Source organism: Enhydra lutris, unplaced genomic scaffold (assembly GCF_002288905.1).
Source record: "Enhydra lutris kenyoni isolate GAN:26980312 unplaced genomic scaffold, ASM228890v2 scaffoldscaffold85, whole genome shotgun sequence".
In the NCBI taxonomy this organism is placed as follows: domain Eukaryota; kingdom Metazoa; phylum Chordata; class Mammalia; order Carnivora; family Mustelidae; genus Enhydra; species Enhydra lutris.
The window spans coordinates 938,301-959,208 of record NW_019154169.1 but is presented as its reverse complement, the minus strand read 5'-3'; the positions used below and the strand labels follow the sequence as shown (position 1 = coordinate 959,208).

The window sequence follows — 20,908 nt, the reverse complement described above, 5'->3', positions numbered from 1 at the left end:
TTATAGAGGTGTTTTCAACAATGAAAACACAACCCCTCCATCTTCAAGGCAACACTAAATCATTTAGATGGTATCATTTTTCAGTTAAGAGCATGACTGGGGGACAAAGACGACTTCAGAGTTTGGAAGCCCCCCAGCTTTCTCCGGCTTGGAGGACACCAAGCCTTTCAGAAATCACTCCTCTTCCACCTGCATTGTTTAGAAGTACTTGTTGCCGGGTAACAGTTTAGCAGCCATTTTCAAGGGCTGGGGACTTGTTTTTGTGGGGTTTTTTTTTGAGTGTGTTTTTGTGTTTTTTTTTTTTTTAATATATATATATAGATATCTTTTTAAATTTTTTAAATGTTCTATACACTAGTTGGGGGGTTGTACATGATTTTTCTTTCTTCCCCTTGGAATGCAGTTAGCAAACTCTTTTACCAGATGCATAATCTTAAAACTGTGTAAAATAATATTGCAATATACAGGTCAGTTTGCTCAGTTACGCTCCTCCTGGGCTTTGCAACCCTCCTCTGTTAGCTCTGCTGAGCTCCCCGCCTTGACAGCTGTGGGGTCTTCGAAATTCCCAGAAGCCTCCGAGTCGACTCTGGAGCGTTTGAACCGGCGATCGGGGTACTGACTGTTGTCAAAAGGCATACGATGGACGCAGAGGACGTGGGTCTTCAGGTTCCCCTTCTGAGAGGCACTGTAGGGACAGTATCGGCACTGAAAAGGCCTGTGACCTGCGGACACAAAGAGTGGCAGGTCAGCTCTGCTACTTGGCCCCCAAGCAGCCCCCATGGCTCAGAGGACATCATCGTTACTACCAATAGTATCAATAGTATGATTGCGCTTCCTTGGCAAACATCATATTAGCAAAGGGCAGAAAAGTAGCCAGTATATTTGGACAAACATTAAGTTACTTGGAGAATTAATAAGTTACCGACAAATGATAACTTGGCTGGGAATAGGTAAGATCTTCCCATCTTGGGGACAGTTTTAATGCAGGCTCTCCTGGTGACAGAAGACAATGTTCCTGACACCTGGTTTCTTTTTCTGTGAAACGTTAGATAGCCAGTATTTTAGGCTTTGCATGCCAAGACACAAAATCAAAGGTATTATGTTAGGTACCTCTATGACAAGAGAAGAAATAAATTTCCAACGTTGTAGTGATGAAATTCAAAACTTCTTTTTAGATGCTGAAATTTGAATTTTGTACGCTTTCCCTGAGAGATGAAATAATTAGTCTTCCCTGTCCACCCTCCCCCCAACCATTTAAATTGTAGAAACCATCCTCAGCTGCCAGACTGTACGAAAATAGGAGAGGGATTTGGCCCCTGGACCGTGCTTTGCTGATCCCGGTTCCACACACAAAAAAAGCCATAAATCCCTCCCCCTGGGATCCTGACTCAGGTCTCAGCACTAAGCCAGTTCACTTTCTCATCCCCCCCCATCAACTCTTTACAGAGAAGCAAGCGGAGCATGACACGCGGGAGAGGGAGTGTGTGTTTGCAGTGGGCTAAGAGAACCATGTGTCTCGGGGGCGGAGCTAGAAGTCTAAGCTCTTGGAATTTCCAGAACCTCAGCATTTCAAGAGGAGACAGTAGAATGTGTCTGGCGGGAACCAAACTCTCCAAACAGCCAAGGCCAGTATGGTTTTAAAGAAGTTTAGGTTTTGAATAGTAACCCTTGACCTCAACTGTTTCTCAACAGGCTCTCGATCAGGACCGAAGGTGGATTCTTGGGGCAATCCTCACAGTCCCCCATGCTCGAGGCTTCTGTTCTGCTGCCCCGCAGACGTGCACACATTTCTGCCATCTTGAGCCACCAGGAAAGCATCTGGCTTGGGAAGTTCCAGGGGAACAATTGCATTCCCCCCCGATGCTCAGAGGCCATAGAAGGGCCATTCCCGGAAGCCCGTCTGTGCCGTCCCACCCAGCACCCAGAGGGGTCAGGGCTCAAGGCTGGGTTTCATTTGCTCAGAAAAACAAACTAGTAAATAAATGGGCCCAACCGTTTATACCAAGAAACATCCAAACATAGTATTCAGCACTTTTTCTAGAACAATCATAGCAGAAGTCCTGCTAAGTAGTTAGCAAAACAGTCTTGTTCCTGCGACACTGGAGACTAACCAAACATTTGGGGTTGAAGGTCACTTTCACTTCATAGGGCGCACGGGGCTCCAATCTTCTTTCCTTCTTAGTGGGTTTGTGGAGTGAGCACTCTCTTTCTTCCCTCCTTAGCCAACTGGTCTGCAAGGACAAACCTCACCTATCCATTGAATCTTCCTCTTTCCCGTCCCCGCTCAGAGGCTGGTCCAGTGTGTCCCAACTCTTGCCCAGCCTATGAACATGGTGGCCTGCAGGAGGGTTTCGAGCTTACCAGGTGTCCCACCTACTGCTCACCCTCCCCAGAAATACCAGAGCGGGCTCCAAACGTAGGAGCTTCACTGTGATTTCCTTGCCTTAAGGTTGGGATGGCCACCGACAGTCTGAGAAATCACTGGGACCTTCAAGTCCAGTCCCAGCCACCTCTCCAGGCTTCTCTGGAGCCTCCTCTCTCCATCCACACTGAACCGAACCACGGGTGGTCTCTGCAAAGAGGTTTCATTCCTCAAGGTCTCCACACACTTGCTGTGTGACCATCTCCCTGAAATACCATTTCCATGCTCTCCCTTCTTTCGAGGCTCTGCCCAACTGGGACGCCACTTTTGTGGGCCACTGTGTATCAGTTCCCCCCTGAGTAGCTGTGGGCTCCTGGCCGGAACTGCTTCCTGGCACAGGGCGAGCAGGCATGAACTGTTTGTGGTGTTGAATCATTATCTTCTTCCTTCAACCTTGCCTTTTTTGGAAGGTAATCTAAATTTTCGGATAGTGTTTCTGAATCTTTTGCTTCCATTGTCGCATCTAACACAAGGCTGAATTTGATCAACTCTCCCACTTGCCAAAAGCCAATTGACAAATCTATGGACTTTGGAGTGAAGAAGAAATGAAACCCAAGGAAAGTACACTTGCTGTTGTCCCTTCTGTGGACCCAAACGCAGCAAGAACCCCACCACTCAGTGGGAGGGGCCTGGACCTGATGGTCAAGTGAGAGAAGGATTCACCGGTGTCATTCCCCTGCCTGCCTTCCTGCTACCTGGTACCACCCTTAGGGCTCGGTCACTTCGCCCACAGATGACAGGGAAGGTCGTGTGCTTGTGGGGAAGGAGAGCCGAGCCTCCTACTTCTAACATGGATTTAGGAGTTTAACAAAGAATGTTAAGTGGCCCTATTCTTCATCATGTCAGACTTAGGGCATGGACAGAAGGGAGGAATCTGGGTGCCAGTGAGGGGCAGTGAGTTTCAAGTGGATTCCAAGATTCAACCACTCAAGTCAAGAGGTTGTTCACCCCTGTAGACATGAAATTACTAACCCAGGATCAGTGAGAGAGGATTCATGGTATCCTGCTAGAATAATTCTTGAGAAAAGATGGCCCAAGTTGATAGCTAATGACATAAGAACTAATTGAAGGTCATCCAAAGAACCTGAGAAGAATGGAGACACCAGTTCTCAGGAAGCCTAAGAAACGTTTTGAAGGTTTCTAGAAATCTCTTCTCAGGAATAGACTTCATCTTCTGGCGTGCCGCCACGGGCAGCCATGTGACCGCGCACTATGCTGATTACTGTGGCTCACCAATTTATGTATCATATGGCCGTAAGTCACCGACAGACACTACCACCATGGTCTGACAAGTCTCTGGAGTCAAGAACTCTGAATAATAAATAAATGAAAATTAAAAAAAAAAATAAAACCAGAACTCTTGGTACCATGGTCCAAAGAATCTAACCCAAGTAGGGGGCAAGATGGCCGAATGGTGGTCTTATTTAATAAACCCACCTCAGGTCCCCAGGATTCAAAATGGCTCTTCTGTTCTTCCACTGTTCTTGCCTGGCTGTCAAGAACACTGCATGTGACATTTGTAGGAGGAAGTCTGTATGATATTGGGATCATCATCAATCCTGATCGTGCAATATACCTTGTAGATAGAAGCGCTGTCGGTAATGATGGTAGTTCCTGATGGTCGCGAACGCCTGAGATCCTGAAACCCTCCGTAGTCCTTTACATATAATTTTGTATGTTATCCTCCTTTTGGAGCTATGGCAAGATGAGCACGTTAAGATACAGTGAATTTGGACGGTTTGAATTTACAACAAATTTCCACTGGATCTAAAGTACTCAGACACCCTAATTCTATGAAATCTTTACAAGAACCACGATTGCCATGTGTGCTGATAGGATACACACACACACACACACACACACACACACACATACACTGTACACACACATGCACTCCCTTCTGAGTGGCTTGCTGAAAGGTCCAGAAGAAGGTTGTGGGTTCTCCCCAGGATCAAATTAAAGTGAAAGCTCTGTCTTTGGGTGATGGGAAGATTCACTCCCAAACAGAAATCTGTTGTTATGCAAAGCACTTTCAAAATCCGGTAAGTCTCTGAGTCCAGCTAAACCTGGATGAAGCCTTCCAAATTTCTCTATGATATTTGTATACTTGAAGCCCCAGGCACTGGGACAAATGCAGTAATGTCGATGTCTGTTAGCTTTTGGACAGAGACCATGAATAAGGGCTTCAGAACAAAACCCCGGATCCGAGAACTCTCAGGAATAGTTTGCTGTGGTGGTCAAATATTTGTGACCAAGAAGGGGCCCATCTGCAGGTAGAAGCAGCAGGAGGGGCCCCTGGAAGTCTGCTGCGAGCTTCTGCACTCCCGTCTGGGGTGGAGGAGGGGCTTGCGGGAAATCCTTCCTCCCCATGGAGGCAGGACATCCGGTTCCCCAAGGAGAGGCTGATGCAGCCCTCAGAGTGACAGGGCTACCCCTTGGTGAGCTTTGAACTCTGCAAATTTCCATCCATCCCCTTTAAGTGGGATAAAAACCAGCCATGCCACCTTGGTAACCTGAGAGATAGAGTTGACGATGCACCTGGGTCTGCAGGTGCCATGAAGATGGTAAGGTTCAAGTTCAAAGACAGAAGAAACTTCCCCATTAACAACCAGCATGGAGACCACGGCCTCTGTCCAGGGTAGTTTCACTGAGATGCCCCGCACTCCACAGTGGCCTTTGGCCAAGATGAAGATGGGGAGCTCTCCTGGCTTGGTATGTTTGCTTTGCTCTCAGGTGTCCTCCTGCCATGCACTCGGTAGCATGAGTCTGACCAGGAGCCTGGGTTCAAAGCATAGTTTTGTCCCTTGAGAGGCCGGGAGGCTACTGAACCCAAACTTGAGTTTCCTCTGTGTCTGGCTGTGAGTGAGGAATGGGATCTCTTGGGGCTTCCGTTCCCACGGCTTGAAAGCAGAGGCGGGGGAGGGGGAAGACTAGTCCTCCCACCATAGGATGTTGTGAGCATGGGAGGGAATCATGTGTCAAGTCTGGAAGGAATCCAGAGCTATAGAAATGTCAGCTGTCTATCACCGTCATGCTTACTGTTCTCATTGTTGTCTTCTGGCAGCCTGTCTAAGCCGGGTCAGGGGCCTCTATGCTCTGTTCTTCATCAACGTACTGATTCAGCAGGTGCTCTCTGCCTCAGGGGGCCTTCAGCGAAAGCTTACAACATCGTCTGTCCTTGGGGCATTTGCCCTTGAACGGGAGCTTTGGAAAACTGGACGACCTTCAGATTCCAAAGGAACAAGTTGTTAATGGTTGCATTTCACTTGGAGAAAGTTCAGCAAAGGGAGGCGAGGCTGGGCTTTGGGTCAGACCGCATGCTGGAAACATCTTCCCATCTAGCGGATCCTGACCTAGTCAAGGGCTAGACCAGACACACTGCTTCAAGGCAGTGTAGGCTGTGATTGAGTAGAGGTGACTGGGAGTTTCTAAGAGCTCACTCCAGAGGAATGTGAGCCTCTCTAGGTCCTCCCACTGTCTTCACCCTCAAATCCCCCCAGAGTTTGCTGCCTTCTGCATATAGGACTCTCTGTTCTCCAAATGCTTTATACTCTTTCCTGCCACAGGACCTTTGTTCCATCCTTTCTTATTCTCTAATCTGGAATGCTCTCTGCCCTACTTCATTTAATTACTGTGGTTGTCACCTCTAGCACACCTGCCTCTGCATCAAGAAGGAAGCCCTGTAACCCCAGACTCACTGGTAAAGTCCATCAGGGCAAAATCTGTGGAGAGCTTCCAACAACAGTAGCTGAACAAAAGCAATTACGTCTATCTTCTCCACTAAACAGGTGGCTCCACAGTGCAGGAGCTGTGGGGATCTGTTTTTTTAGGGTTTTTTGGTTATTGCCATGTCTCACCATCTAGCATAGTGGTTGGCACATCATAGATATCCAGCAAGTATTTTTTTCAAATAAAGGAAGGGATGGATGGATGGATGGATGGATGGATGGATGGCAGGAAAGAAGGAGGAAGGAAAGAGAAAAAGAGAAAGAAAGAAAAGGAAGGGAGGAAGGAAGGAAGAAGGAGGAAGGAAGCGGGGAGAGGGAGGGAGAGAGAGAGAAAGAAAGGAAGAGAAGTGCTCCTCCAGACAGAGGGACAGACCTGACCATCGGAGCAGGGATAGGAAGCCTGGGATCAGTGCAAGGGCCTGGGAGAGGTCATAGTGATCGACGAGAAACCCAGTGAGGGAGCCAGGTAGAAGCCAGGCTCACAGGACCCACTGGGGAGCTTGGCCCTCCTTCCGCAGGAGAAGGGAAGTGGGGAGGCCTTTCCAACCCTGCAGCCCCAATCCCTGTCTGCAGCTGGGGCCCTGGGTGCCCCCCACTGCCCACCCCACTGCACTCCCCGCTCTCTACCTTTCACTTTGAGACCATCAACATTTCCCATCACTGCCATGTGAAAAGTAAGTACATCATACGTTAATTTGTATTGTCACTGTGCCATAGAGCCGTGGTAAAGAGCACATTCATTTTTAATCCACTATGAATAATATATAAATATGTATACAGTGTGGAGGGTCAAGAGGAGTAAGGAGAAAGCAAGTCGTACATTGTTTATAACAAAAGTGGGGAAACGAGATATTTTTCTTACTTGCTGCGATGGAAATATCTGCTCTTTCTCTGTACCTAAGGGGGAGAGGAAAATGCCTCCCCTTGGGGGACCATCCATTAATTACAGCTCCACACTTGTGGGCAGAGACGCAGCTGCCTCCACGGGGCCTCCAAACTTTCCAAACTGATGGCTTCTCTTCCGGTGCAGGATGGCAGATAGGAGGAGGAGGGGGAGCCCGTGGCCAGCCTCCAGTGTTCGGTCTCGGGACAACTCATCCGGGCACATTTCTAGGAATTGTGTCCATTGCCCTCACAGTTGCCAGTAGGGAGACGTGCTAGAGAGAAATCTTCCCATTTTACAGGTAGGACAATCAGGCTCAGGGAGAGGAAACAGTTTTCCAAAGTCAGGAATATGCAGTTAGCTGGTTTCTGACCAGGAATTCAACCACAGGGCTATCTCACAGCAGAGGCTCACCTCGGCTCCCTCCTGCCACTCCCTGCTAAGCACTTGTTGGAAGATTCTCCACACAGGGCTATCTTTAGTCAGGACCCAGGATGCTCCAGGAGAGAGTCTATGAACACCCGGGAAGGGCGTGCACTGTAATGTGTGTGTGTGTGTGTGTGTGTGTGCGCGTGCACGTGTGTGAGTGATATTGCACACATCACATGCCACACCCCCTTGGGGACAACAGCCATGTCTGTGACCTCAAGACACCCACTGAAGTCAGACACTGCACACATGGCTGTCACCAAGCCCCAGGACTCCAAGCTTCCATCCGTCACGCAAGTCTTGGAACCCAGCCCACTTCCACGAGCACATGCTAAGTACCTACTGCATGCATTACCCCGAGCAGATTGCTGTGGGAATGACACAGGACTTTTAGCGCCACAAGGATGGGAAGGACACCTGTTCGGCATGCCTGACACAATGCCTGAGTGACCAGCCCCATGACCTAGTGGACACCCGCTGCAGTGGAAGGAGGAAGAGGCTGAGAGTTTTGAAGGTCAGGACATCCAGCTGCTTTGAACCAGGTTCAAATTCCCAGTCAAAAGGACGGTGCAGAGGACAGGCTCTGAGAGATTCCTGGGAAAGGAAGAGCATTCTGGAGGAAGGACACGTGAGCTGTTTGGCCAGAGGCAGAGTCTACATATGATGACAAAGGCACAGTTCCGGACATTGGAACAACGGCATCCACGAATGGAGAGAGGCAAACCCCCAAATCACGGTTCATGGTCAGCCCAAGGAAGAGCATCCAGAAGAGGGGCACGTGTGTAAGCGGTAGGGAGTGGGGTCCCTGGGCTCGGGTAGACCTAGAGATACGGGCCATCCCCCTGGGCCCTCATACTACAGAGCCACCTCTCACGCCAGGGCTGACTTTTGGATCGATCACACAGGGCCCTTTTATGGTCCACTGAAATAGATGGGAAAAGATGGCACGCAGGTGAATGAAAAGGAACACTTCTGCCATAGCTTCCAGATCAGCCCCGGCCACAGCCCACTGGCACCCCGGGTGGGCTTCGACCCTGAGAAAGCCGCCTGCAGCAAGCCCATGGCTGACTCACCTGAAGGCACTTGCGCTGTCCTTTCTGAACTACCTTCTTTGGAGCACAGGATTATGGGGTATTTGCCAGACCCACTACCACCCTTTATGGAACTGTTTTCTAGAAGGGACCAGCTGGTGAGGTGGAGAGGAACAGCCCTCAGGGCCAGCTCCCATGCACAGGGCCAGGAGGCTTGGGAAGCCCACCTCTGAGGGGTACCAAGAGGACTCCTGAGCACCGCCGCTCCTTCTAGTGCACCCCAACGGGAGCGCCCTTTGCATTCCTTAAAACTAAGGACATTTGCAGGATGCACGCTAGTAGTTAAGGAAACGCCCCCCCCCCACCCCCGCATCTACAGCCCATTGTTTATGTTAGAGACGCAGCCGCCCCCCTCCCCGAAGTGAACCTGCAGACCTGGGAGGAATCCAGGTGGGGTGTGGGGGGTGGGGGAAGGAGACCAACAAACTGTCCAGGGGGGCAGACCTCAGGGCGGTGGTCCGGGCTCCCTCCAGCCCTCCCCTGCTGCTCTCTCTGAGTGTCTGTGGCTGGCCTTGCAGCTGCCCACTGGAAGGGCTCCTGCCCAGGACTCTGGCCATGGTTAATGGGCTCGGCAGAGGCAGTGAGATGGGTAAAAATATACATATACACACAGTGAGCCAACAGAAAGAGCTACCTTCTCAGTTGCACACGTTTTATACACACACACACACACACACATATATAAATGTGTGTGTATATATATATATATATATATATATATATATATATATGAATTTCCCTAATTCCAAATAGGCAAGAATGGTTCTAATCAGGTGCATAATTTATGTTTTCAGTTTTCAAAAAAAAATATTCATCCATCTAATCAAAGATGCTAAAACACTTCGGAATACCCTTAGTATAAATAATTTCAGGTTTCAAATTTCCTGTGATTTGGGTTTTAATCTAAAACACTACCGAAAAACATTTTAAAAACAGATTTTGATCCATGTAGCAATAGATCGGAGACATCTGTCAGTGTGAACTAGTGCTCAGTTCAGTATCTATAACACAGATCTTGAGTGTATGCAGGGGTTAGTAGACACACTTATCTTTCCTTGTTCTGTCCCCTGAGCGCGCCTAGAACCCGTGACATCCCAGGGGCAGCAAGCCCATTTAGCACCCAGACTTGATTTTTAGTACCATTCTCAACAAAAGGAACCCAAGCTGCTTGTGGAAATGGTGGATTCTAGGGCTGGGACAGGAAATAGACAAGATGGTCCTGGAACATCTTTTGCCAGAAAGTAAGGAATTGTTCGAGACACCACCCACTGACTGGGGTGTGTCAAAGTAGCTCGGAGCCAAGTGGTAGAGCCCCCAAGGCCAGAGCTGGAACAATGTTAGCAACAAAGTGAATGAAATAGTATCAGATTAAAACCCAAAGTAACAACAGGCACCGACAAGTCATATTGACATGGCTCAATGATTGAATTTCGAAGCACATGGAGAAGAACAGACAAATGCCCCATACATTCCACAGGCTTTATGGAATTTTCCCTTTAGAAGGTGGGCTATAACTCCTGCACTTTCATGTGGGTGGCTGGTGACTTCCTTCCCGGGGAAGCGCCTAGGAAGAGCACGGTGTAGAGAGGGAAAAAGACCCATCTCCCAGGGCAGACACCTGAGAAACAGAACCTTAGCTGCATCACCGCGGTCCGAGTGATGGCAGTGCCCTGATTTGATACACCTCACTTCTTCTGCCCAGGAACCTACAACCCAAGTCTGACCATGAAAAATCCCAAGTGGGAGACATTCTACAAAACTTTGCTCAAAACTGTCAAGGTCATCAAAAATAAGGAAAGCCTGAGAAACTGTCGCAGCCAAGAGTCACCTCGGGAGACGTGACAACTAGATGTAAAGTGGTCCCCTTGGTGGGGTCCTGGAACAGAAAAGGGGCATTAGGTAAAGACAAAGGAAATCTGAATAAAATATTGACTTCATAATAGTGTATCCACATTGGGTCAGTAATTATAACAAATGTACCTTACTAATGGAAGAAGCTGACGATGGAGGGCTGACAATAGAGGGTAACGAGCACCGTAGGAGAATTCTCTGTACTATCTAGGCAACATTTCCGTAATTCTAAATCTATAGTAAAATAAACATTTTATTTTAAAAGTTTCTTAAGAGGTGAATTTGGTTGATTTTCAGGGGACAGTGACAGCACGGCGCCCCAGATCAGGAGACGACCACACCTGAGAGTGACACTGAAACCCCTCCTGGAGGTGGGAGCACCCTGCAGAGCCTGCAGTGGGGGTAGGGAGGGGGGTGGGCAGGGCTGGAACACGAACCCCCATCCAGCTCAGATTCAAGTTCAGGTAGTAGGAGAGCTCAGAAAAGGAGGCTGGGCTCCAGGAGGCAGCTTCAGAGAAAAGTGTGTGACAGGCAGTGTAGGAATCTTCCAGATCCTCTCAGTCTGGTACCTACCCCACCTCCCCCTGCTCCAGAAGGATGGGACTCAGGAGTGCCCTGCCCTTCCTTCCCCAGGGCCTCAATGCAGTCCTTTCCTCGGCAACTTCACACCCAGGCCCTGGCCGCTGCCATGCAGATGTTGCCTTAAATTGTGTTGATCTGTTTGCCTCCCAGCAGCCTCCGTACTGGGCTCGGCAGAGCCACCAGCCTGCCTGGGTGGGCAGGAGACTCAGCCCGAAGCGTCGCAGACCGCGGGCACTCACGGGTAACTATTGATCTAGGATCTAAGTCATTCCCCGGATTTCATGAAAGCATTTATGTTTATCATTAAATAACCTTCAAAGGGTCAATGAACTTACTTTCCTTTTTTGGAGATTTTTAGATGTGTAATATGATAAGACTCTAACAATGCCCTGTGTTTGTCTCTGGGTGAGTGATTTCATCCTGGAAGATACTAAAGGAGACAAAAGAGAGAGGACACTGCTCTCATGGCAAGGCAGGAGCCAGGAACAGAGGGGCTGCCGGCTTGCCCCAGGTCACACAGCAAACCTCCCCCCTCCTGCTACGCTCTTCTCTCCGGGCATTGCCGGGGGAGGGTACGTGCAGGAGTCGGACCACAGCACTCCTGCAGGTGGTTTTGCCTGGAACCAAGCTGACTGCAATTTAGATGAACAGCCTTAGAAAACAAAACAAAAACAAAAACAACAAAAACAAAACAACAATAAAAAAACTAGCAAATCAAAGTTAGATAGCATTGCTAAAATAAAGCTAGAGGGTTTTTTGTTTTTTGTTTTTGTTTTTTGGTTTTGGGGGGTTTTTTGTCTCTAATAAAATATTAAGTGAAATGATTAAGGTGGTACTCGAGAGATGCCGAAGATGGCAGGGCTCCTCTCCTTCACCCTCTTCCTACCCATCTCCTCCCTCCTTGGGGATATTAGGCTAGATATAGTTATCTAAAGTCCCCTTGGCAACAAGGTAGGCAGTAAGGACTTAAGGAGTTTAGCAAAAGCAGTGACTGCTTGTGACCCGCCTCTAGAACCCACAGCCCACCCCAGAACAACAGCGAGGGCTCTCGGGTCAGAAGAAGGACCCCAGAAAGATGGAAAGGCAGCAAGTGCACGACTCACAGCGAGCCGGTCCTCGCATCCCATCTGGACGTGTGTCCACCCCACCACCACCAAACCTTCAGTGACTCCCTATTTCTCACACAGCAACCTGCTCCTTAGCCTGGTTTTCCAGCTTGAAACCCCTTCTTACCTAATACCCACCACCAGGAATGTGCCCACTGCCCACCCACCCCCCAGATTCCTCCCGGTCAGACCCACGAAAGCACCTAAGTGCAATTGGGCACTTAACTGTGTTCGTCAGACACTGCCCACTAATGGCTTCCAGTGGCACAGGCGTGGAGGGTCTCTCCCTTCTCTGGGGCGACTCCAGTGGCTCTGCACAGGAGAGGGGCTGGGTAAGGAGCTCTGGGGGTTGTTTTCCTTGAGCAGTTACTTGGGAAGGGCTTGGGCCCCCATCTTGGGTGGGTGAACCCTGTGCCCAGCCCCATTTTCTCGCCTTCATGGGGGTCTGGGGACACCTTGTCATGGGCAGCCCTATTTTGAACAGGCTTGCCTCAGTTTCCAATCTTGTGAGGAGTGCACATAGCCTGACCTTGCTCGCCTCCACCCTGATCGGTGTCCTTCTCCAGTAGGAGCCACCCCTTCTGACAGGTGACTTTCCCCAGACCCGCCCCCACCCCGGGGTTATGCTCCATACCTGGGAAGCCCTGCCCTGCTGCTCTCTTCCCCAGGAAAATCTAAGTGCTCCGTGTCCTAGAGATCCCTGGGGACTCCAGTCCAGGCTACGATTACCCCTGCCCATCCTGAACACTCAAGGAGGACACGGGAGGGCTAGGCCATTTTCTGGCTCACTTTGGGTCACTGGGCAGTTGTGCATTTCCCTGCGTTGCCTGTGGGGGAGCTCTGTCCTTGAACCACACCCTCTCTTCCCCTGGTCCTCAGTAGGGCCATTTCCACTTCCTGTGTGATGCTGAGGTGACAACACCCAACCTGACCGAGCGCCCCCAGAGCTCAGGTGGCCAAGCGGGCAGCTCCGTGGATTCCCTCATGACCCTGGATGGACACTCTTTCACCTCCCCCCTCGGAGGTCAAAGCTGGGGCGGGGAGGGGCACACACATATTTATTTTTTGTCCTCAACACTAAGAGGGAAAACAAAGAGATTTCATGCAAAAACATGGATTTCCAGTTTATCTTGAAAAGTCAGAAGTTCTGGCAAGATCCTCCCAGACGCAGCCGGTCAGACCGGGGTCCCAGTGCTCCCGACCACCCCCCCCAAACCCCGAGGGTTGGCCACGGTTCACCCTCGGGCCCACCTCACTCCTGGCATCCTCTGCCTCCTGGCACCGTGGTCCTCAGAGTCCTCGGGCTCTGCTTTGTCCTGTCGTGTCAGTGCCCAGCACACCCTATGCCTCACCTTCTCTGGGGCCGGGGCCAGGCCCTGGGTGAGGTCTTTGTGTGGTTTTCTCGGGGCAGATGAGCCGCATTCCTGCACACTCCCCGTGAAATAACAAGTGGGTGGTCTCTGCACGTTCAACGGTTTCCTGTTCTCCATTGTGTGTCACTTAAAACGAACCCATCAGAGCTTCATTGTAGTTTTTGTTTTATTGTACAATTTAAATATGGGAGGGGGGCCAATATTGTAACTTGGCATGTGTCAAGGGTGTGCTACGCACTGTGCCACGCTAGTACAGACGTGGGGGGAGGGGCCCCACGCACACACCGAAACAGTAACAGACGTCCAAGCCACTAAAAGCTGGTATCCAAGGTTATCTGTGGATAATTCACTACCCACACTCGTCTTCATAAAAACATTAGTACATTTCTCGACGGGGAGGGGGGGCGGCCGTACGTTTCGGGGCGGGGGGAGAGCTCACATGGGCGGCAGAAAATCTCACCAAAAAGAGTGTAGCGGGAACACTCGTATTGCAGAAAATTCCGGTGCTCTTGCTTCGTATTAATGTGAGTTTATGCGTGAGAGAGAATCACACATCTCTCTTTTCATAAAGGAGTCAGACACCCGCAATCCATACCCACAGTATATATCCAGATAGAAGGGCACACTGGGTATATTTTAAATAGCTACTTTTTATCACGCCCAATTCTACAAATTGGTAGCGTGAACAATAGAAAATTACAAAGTAAGGAGAGGCGGAAGCATAAACTTTCCAACGTTCGGCTCTCTCCCACTGCCGCTAACATTGTTACCTGCCAAAAGTGAAATAAAATAAAATAAATAAAGCAGACTAGAAGAGAGGTGGCTTTTCTTATGAAGTCACAAAGGAAATGCTACTCCTTTCTTCTCTTTTTTCCCCCCTATAAAAGACTCTCTAAAATCAAAGGTGTCAGACTCTGCTTTCTCTTGCTGGCATGATCCAGAATACGGCTGAGGAATGACAGATGTCGGCCCCCAGCTGCAATGAAGCATGCTAAAGTTTCTGTCTAATCCACTTATTTCTCTGTAGTCACGTAAACCAAAACAAATGGGCAGGGCTTTACATTAGGAAAAAAAGAAGAAGAAGAAGGAGAAGGAGAAGAAGAAGAAAGAGAAGAAGAGGAGAAAGCAAAAACCCACAGCAGGAAGACTTTGTTGCATAAGGAATGTCCACGCCATGTTGATATCATTTTCCTCTTCGCTGGGAAAAGGCACCTCATGGTGAGCACAGGTCCATCAAAGTGTGGGGCCCAAAGTGCGCTAGCCTGCCCGTGGGCCTCCGCATCCCATGCAAGGCACAGCCTCCAAAGGGAGAGGGCGAGGTTTGGGTGGGGTGGGGACCAGGGGGGTCTGAGCACGGGGAGACCTTCTGGGGACCCAGGGGAACACCCACGCCGCACACACGCACGTGCGCACACACGCACGTGCGCACACACGCACGTGCACACACACACACACACTTACACACCAGCATGCTCCCCAGTCTCTGAGCCGCTAAACCGAGATGATCACAGTTATCACCCGCTCCATCGTTTTCAACTACTTGAATAAATCCAGAGGCATTATAAACGGAGCCCATGTGTAATTAAAGTGAGCGCTGTTACACTCTTCATTTAATAAAACACTTGAAAAGAAAAGCCCTTGTAGGTTTCGCCTGGCCACGGGGAGCAGGAGGGCAAATGCGCACACGGGGCCCTCCCTCTCGGCAGTGCCCGGGCGACCACCTTGTGAACCTGCCCCCCTCCGATCTTGTAAGGTGCCGGCAAGGATCAGGAGTCCTGGGGCTCTGTCACCGCCAGCAGCTCCAACAGCTGCAAAGCACTTTCAGACGAGTCACAAGGAAAGATGTGACGGATTTCGCCCATGGCAGAATGGCGTTCCGTTTCTGGCCCTTCAGGCAAAAACAGTAAAGGCAAAGAGGAAAATTTGAGATTTCCCCCCTTAAACTTCCCACAACAACCTCAGCAAAACCACATGACTCGCCTTCTACAATCTCCCTGGTGTGTTCACTGCTACTTTGGCAGGAAATCAGAATTACTGTTACATAAATTCCATCTGATGCCAGAGCGACCATCTGTGAGCAAAACTGGTTCACCTACGTCTGCCTGCAAAGCCACTCTCCCAGAGACAAGGGAGAAGGGGAAAAAAATTTTGATTAATTTGCAGAATGCTTGTGATTTGCTCATATATTATTATAACTGCTCATCAGCACATGACAAATTCCCAGCCCTCGGTGCAGGCCCCCGTTTGGTTTGAGCAGTTCCTTGCGTCGGCACCTGACAGACTGCGAGGCCTCTAATGACTTTCAGATGCTTACAAACAGTAATTCTATCTTCAGAATAAAAAAGAAAAATCCGTAGGAAGAAAAGAGGAGTGAGTTCGTCTATTTCATTTCCTTCCTGTATATCAACATGATTTAACTCTTAAGGGCGGCCACCGCTCCAAGATGGGGCCTCCCAGGCCCTGCCAGGGCCGGCCGCCTGCAGAGACAAAGACCCCTGGCTCCGGAGGCAAGGAGGGGGCTCAGTCCGGGGCTGCACGCCGCGGTGGGGGGGATGCCGGGAAACTCCCGGGTGCCAGCAGCGGCCACCGCGGGCTCTGCCTCTCCCTCTGTGCTGCGGGACCCCTTACACGGGTCCACTTTTAAAAACCCTAATAACCTCTCCCATTCTCTGCAGACATCTGCCTCATAACTGGGCTTGGAATTCTGGCGTTCCCCCCCCCACCCCTTCCCCTTTGCTTTTAAAACTCTGATTATGCCTTCTGAAGCCTTGCCTCTGTGCTTGATTGCCTGTCTCAGATTAGAGATTTTAGAAGGAGACAAAGACTTCAGAATGCACATCAGTCCCACATATGAGGACCCACAGAAGGAAAAGCGATAAAACGCGATACACCATCTGTCCACAAACAATAACCTGCGTGTTTGGAGGCTCACAAATTATTTAGCGCACAACCTTCCCAAATTACGGAGCCTTGAAACGGGGCAGAGGCTGGGAGTGAGACCCACTTTTATGTCTTTTGGTATTTCCCGGCCCCCCTCGCCCCACCCCCACCCCCAAAACTGATTGCTAACAGTTGAGGAATGTCTCGGTGACACGTAAATTTTTATTATCAGGATCTTCCTATTGTACATATCCTGGGTTCCAGGCAAGGGTGGGCTCCCCACAGCTCCCCTGTCCCTACCCCCACCCCACTCCGGGCCACAGACATTTTGGGACGATTGGCCCAGATGCAAAGTCTGTCTCCTTTCACGTGTGTCAGAGGAGGGGGCAGGCCAGGAGGGCGGGGGATGTGGAGATCCCGAACATCCTGCCTATTCAGCAAGCTGGTCAGCTGGTTGGTCTGCTTTTGGAAGATATTCTAGATTTTGTTCAGGAAGTGTTTAGACTACACACAAATGGATACCTCCCCACCTCCGGTCTTCCTACTCCCCTAAAAACATATTCCTTTACCTTTCTTGCTGACCCCAGGCCATAAATGAGTCATAATAATTAGCCAGCATCTTTTTACTCATGCTACAAAATTCCTTCTAAAATTATTTACTTAAATGGAAGGGAAAAAAAGGACCAACTATCATATGCACACCATATATATGTATGGTTTTTGTTTGAAATGAGTGCTTCCTTATCAGACATCCCTCACTCACCCCTTTGTTTCACGCCTGGGACCTCTGGTTATGGGCAGGGCTCTACCACTCCCTGAGTCCTCCCGAGGCCCTAGGAGTAGGTCCTCCCACTTCCGAATTAGGGAAAGCCAGGCCCATGACAGCGGGCAGCATAGCCGGATAAAGCAGGACGTGGGGCAGCTGGCTTTGGAAACCAGGTGGTGGGTTCCAGACGCTTCTCTGAGCCACCAGAGGACCCCAGGATCCTGCCGTAAGGATGGGACCCGAGAGGCAGCCACTTAGTGCCAAAGAATCCAATGGATTACTTTACATGATTATTAATAAACAACCAAACAAACATTTACTTTGCAAATTGAAGCATTTCTTTCCTGAGTCTCAAAATAGACGCGTCGTTATACAGAGAGGAAGACTGGAGCTGAATGGGAACTAAATCAGGCTTCATTACCAAATTCGTCGCAAAGCTTAATTATCCAGGTTCTAGTCCCTTTTGAGGGAAGCCCCGCCCTGGAGCCCCCTGCCAGCTCCAACAGGCCCAGCTTCTCCACGCTCCATGGCGGGACCGGGCCCTGCGCGGGTCTCTTTCTCCCCAACCGTGGGCTCCTCAGGACCGTGGCCCGTGTGGCTGGAGTTTGGTCCCAGCCCCTGTCTGACAAAGCCTTGCACACAGTAGGCGGTCGGCCAGCAAGAGCCTGTTGTTACATTTCTGCAGAGGTCTGGGTCCAGCCCAGTGTTCTGAATTGTAGCTTGTTTTCCAGACTCCCCTAACCTGATATCAATTAAGACTGTGTTTACACACACAGCTTGGCTGAAATTAGGGGGGGGGAAGCAAGGAGGGGAGTCTCACTTGCATTCAAACAACCAGATGTTTATTTTATTTTTTAAAATACATGATGCCAAACGGCAAGCCATGTTGAGATTTTTTTCACTTCCTGGTATCAAGCAACAAAACCAGATCTGCTCCTTGCAGCCCCGAGGAACGAGCCTGGGTGCCTCTTTCTCCGTTTCCCTTTCCTTCTCACCAGTGTGACCATCATGTTCTCCTCTTCCACACGTGTCCCGCTTCATAAGTGGCCAACGGATCCCGCACATGTCATGCTATGGGACACACAAGGGGGCGCGGTCTCGGGGAGTCACGCAAGGCCCGGTGAGCCCGGTTCCTGCTGGCCGCTCCGAATGCGTGTGGCACCCACACTGCTCTCAGGGCCCTTGGCTGTCCCCCAGAGGGACTCTCCGGGTTTCCGTTTGCTATCTGACAACGGCGTTATCCCAGTAACCACAGCCAATCCGAAGCTTACCCAAACGACTGAGCTTCCAAACTCCCTCCCCTCCCAAGAACAGTTTGGAAAACTGGGAAGGGAAAAAAAGAAATGAAGAAGCCCTCCACGCGCCCCCCCCCCCCGCCGCCCCCAAGAAGGAAACAGTTTCTGTTTCTCTCACAGCGCCAGTCCCCCTCCCACACACGCACACACGCGTTTTCGGCATCTCAGCCCTGCCGATGTGTCAGGGACTCGACATGGATCACCATCTCATTGAATCTTAAAATCAACGGGGTGCTACTGAGCATTCAGCGAGAGCCCAAAGTCACTCCAAACACACAGAGGCAGGGGCAAGGAACAAGAGCTCAGGTTTCCGATGCAGACAGGCCTGACCTCAGTGCTTCACAGTCTCATGGCCTTGAGCAATCCCCAGCCTCTCTCCAGAGCCTCAGTTTGCTCATCTGTCAAAGGGGCTAACGTTAACGCCCTGCTCAGATCGAGTGTCCAGGTCCAATGGAGAGACATGCACTGAGACTTTAGCACAGAGCCCGACGCGGAATGTGCCAACGTAGCCCACTGCTATGACCCTAAACGTCGGGTCCCTGAAAGGTTGTGCCCGCCTTCTCTCCAACCCATGTCCGGGGACAGACACGTCTCCAGCGGAGGGAGCTGGAGGCGGGCAGCCAGGAATCTGTGCCGGGACTCACACACTGGTCCTAGGTGCTGGTCCTAGCTCCCACATGGGGCTTCGCCTAGACGAGAACCAGCCCTGCTGCAGCCTTAGAAACACCGTCACCCCCTCTCAGGCACATCCTTTCCTTAAATGAAATATTGAAGTCCATCAGGATGAAGTGGGGGTTTCAGAAGCTGTAGTAAGGAAATTAAAGCGACGGAGTGAGTGCGTTTTATGCACGCGGGATAACTGCCTTTTGATATAGCTTTTTACTACACATTTGGTATTATGGGTCCATAACAGATAAATGCATATCGTGGAATATAGGAAAGTGCCAACAATTGTCAATATGCATTCTCACGCTGTAGTAAGAATATTCCATAAAATACTCTCAAAATATGATGGATGTACGTAACTCAGGGAGAGAGGCTGCTGATGAAAATTGGGAGATGGGGCATCCTAAGCCCTAAGGAGGTTTATTAGACACAACCGCCCAAACTCCGCTGACATTTTAAAAAGTCCCTTGACACTCAGAACAAAGAGTCCTCCAGCTTCCACTTTCTCCAAAGCCAGGACTCAAACACACACAAAAACTAAATAAATAAAACCCAAAACCTAGGCTGGGGTGATAAGAGGCGGCAATTTTGGTCCCTGACTTGCCGACCCAGAGCCAACATGGACGTTGGTTCTCTTAGATACCTGCGAGGCCCCCGTGCAGACCAGGACAGGGACACAAGGGGAAGGTCGGAGTGGCCTGGGAGCTGCCCTCAACCTTTAATCGACATGCTTCTGGGCATCTAATCCTCAGAATGAATTTTATGCGCAGACATGGTTGTTTTGTTGCCTTCACTTTTCCTGGCAGCCACAAACACATTGTTATGCTCTTAAAAAGAAATAAAATAAAGTAAAACATTACCAGCTTCCTATACTCATAATAAAATCAATCTTCTGGTTCTAGGACATTAAATGAAATAGAATGTCCCCAGAAAATACATAATAGTCAGTGTCTACAAGAATCATGCAAATAAAAGTAAAAATAAAAATCCAAAGGTCAGAATAAAATACTAAGCGTATCCTACAGAAATAGATACAAGTATCTGCATGCATTTTATAAGTCATGTGTCCTAAAAGCACCCCTATCCAAATGCATTCTGGAATCCCTAATCTGCGGTACCGTTTTTTGAGTTTATGAAGTCAATCTTCCCATCTCCCTGAGATTTAGACATTATACACATGGACAGTAAATAGACCTTCTTAATTGAGCTGATGGGTTGCAAGTGAACATGTCCTTGAATTTACACTGAAAGACAGACAGCAATTCTTTATAATAAGGGATTTAGCCACCGACTTCCCTTTTGTATGGCAAGGACTTTGTCAACAGACATATTTAAGTGAATAATGCCCAAGAAGATAGATTCTGCCTTAAAGGATGATCATCTCCGCAGGTCAGATGCGGGCGGCAGAACGCGCCTTTGACACTCTGCCCCGTGCCTGAGAAGGGAGCCCGGCGCAGCGAGAGCTCAGATTCATCAAAGTTCACATTTGACTGACTCCTCGCAAGCCAAATGTGGGAATGTGGCAATCTGCAATTTATTTAATTTTAATTCAATTTTGTTTCACATCCTGTTTTGCAAGTCAGCGAGCTGGGCGAGGGCTGCCAAAAAGGGGGTGAAATGAAGAAAAGCAAGAAGTTCCCGAGCCGGCATGCATTAACAGCCCAGTGTTTGCCGGGCCGGCAGGAAGCCTTTCTCCAGAATCCACCCCTCGGTCTGCGGAGCCCGTCGTGCCCACAGTATCACAGCCTCGCTATCTCCTCGCTGAAGGGCCTATTTGTCTGCTTTAAGTGAAATCACTCAATTCTCAAAAGTCAGTGGAGGACTTTAGAAGGGGGA

The 20,908-nt window shown here is 49.7% G+C and overlaps 1 protein-coding gene across 1 annotated transcript in view; it reads right to left on the bottom strand.

The window, feature by feature from the left end:
- Positions 1-477: 477 nt before the first annotated feature.
- The window catches only part of LOC111161537 (zinc finger protein 536), a 309,236-nt gene continuing 288,805 nt past the window's right edge, over positions 478-20,908 (bottom strand). Inside the window, exon 5 of the mRNA XM_022525266.1 lies at positions 478-722. Within this exon, the coding sequence (XP_022380974.1) occupies positions 478-722 (245 nt within the window). The remainder of the gene's footprint in view (positions 723-20,908) is intronic.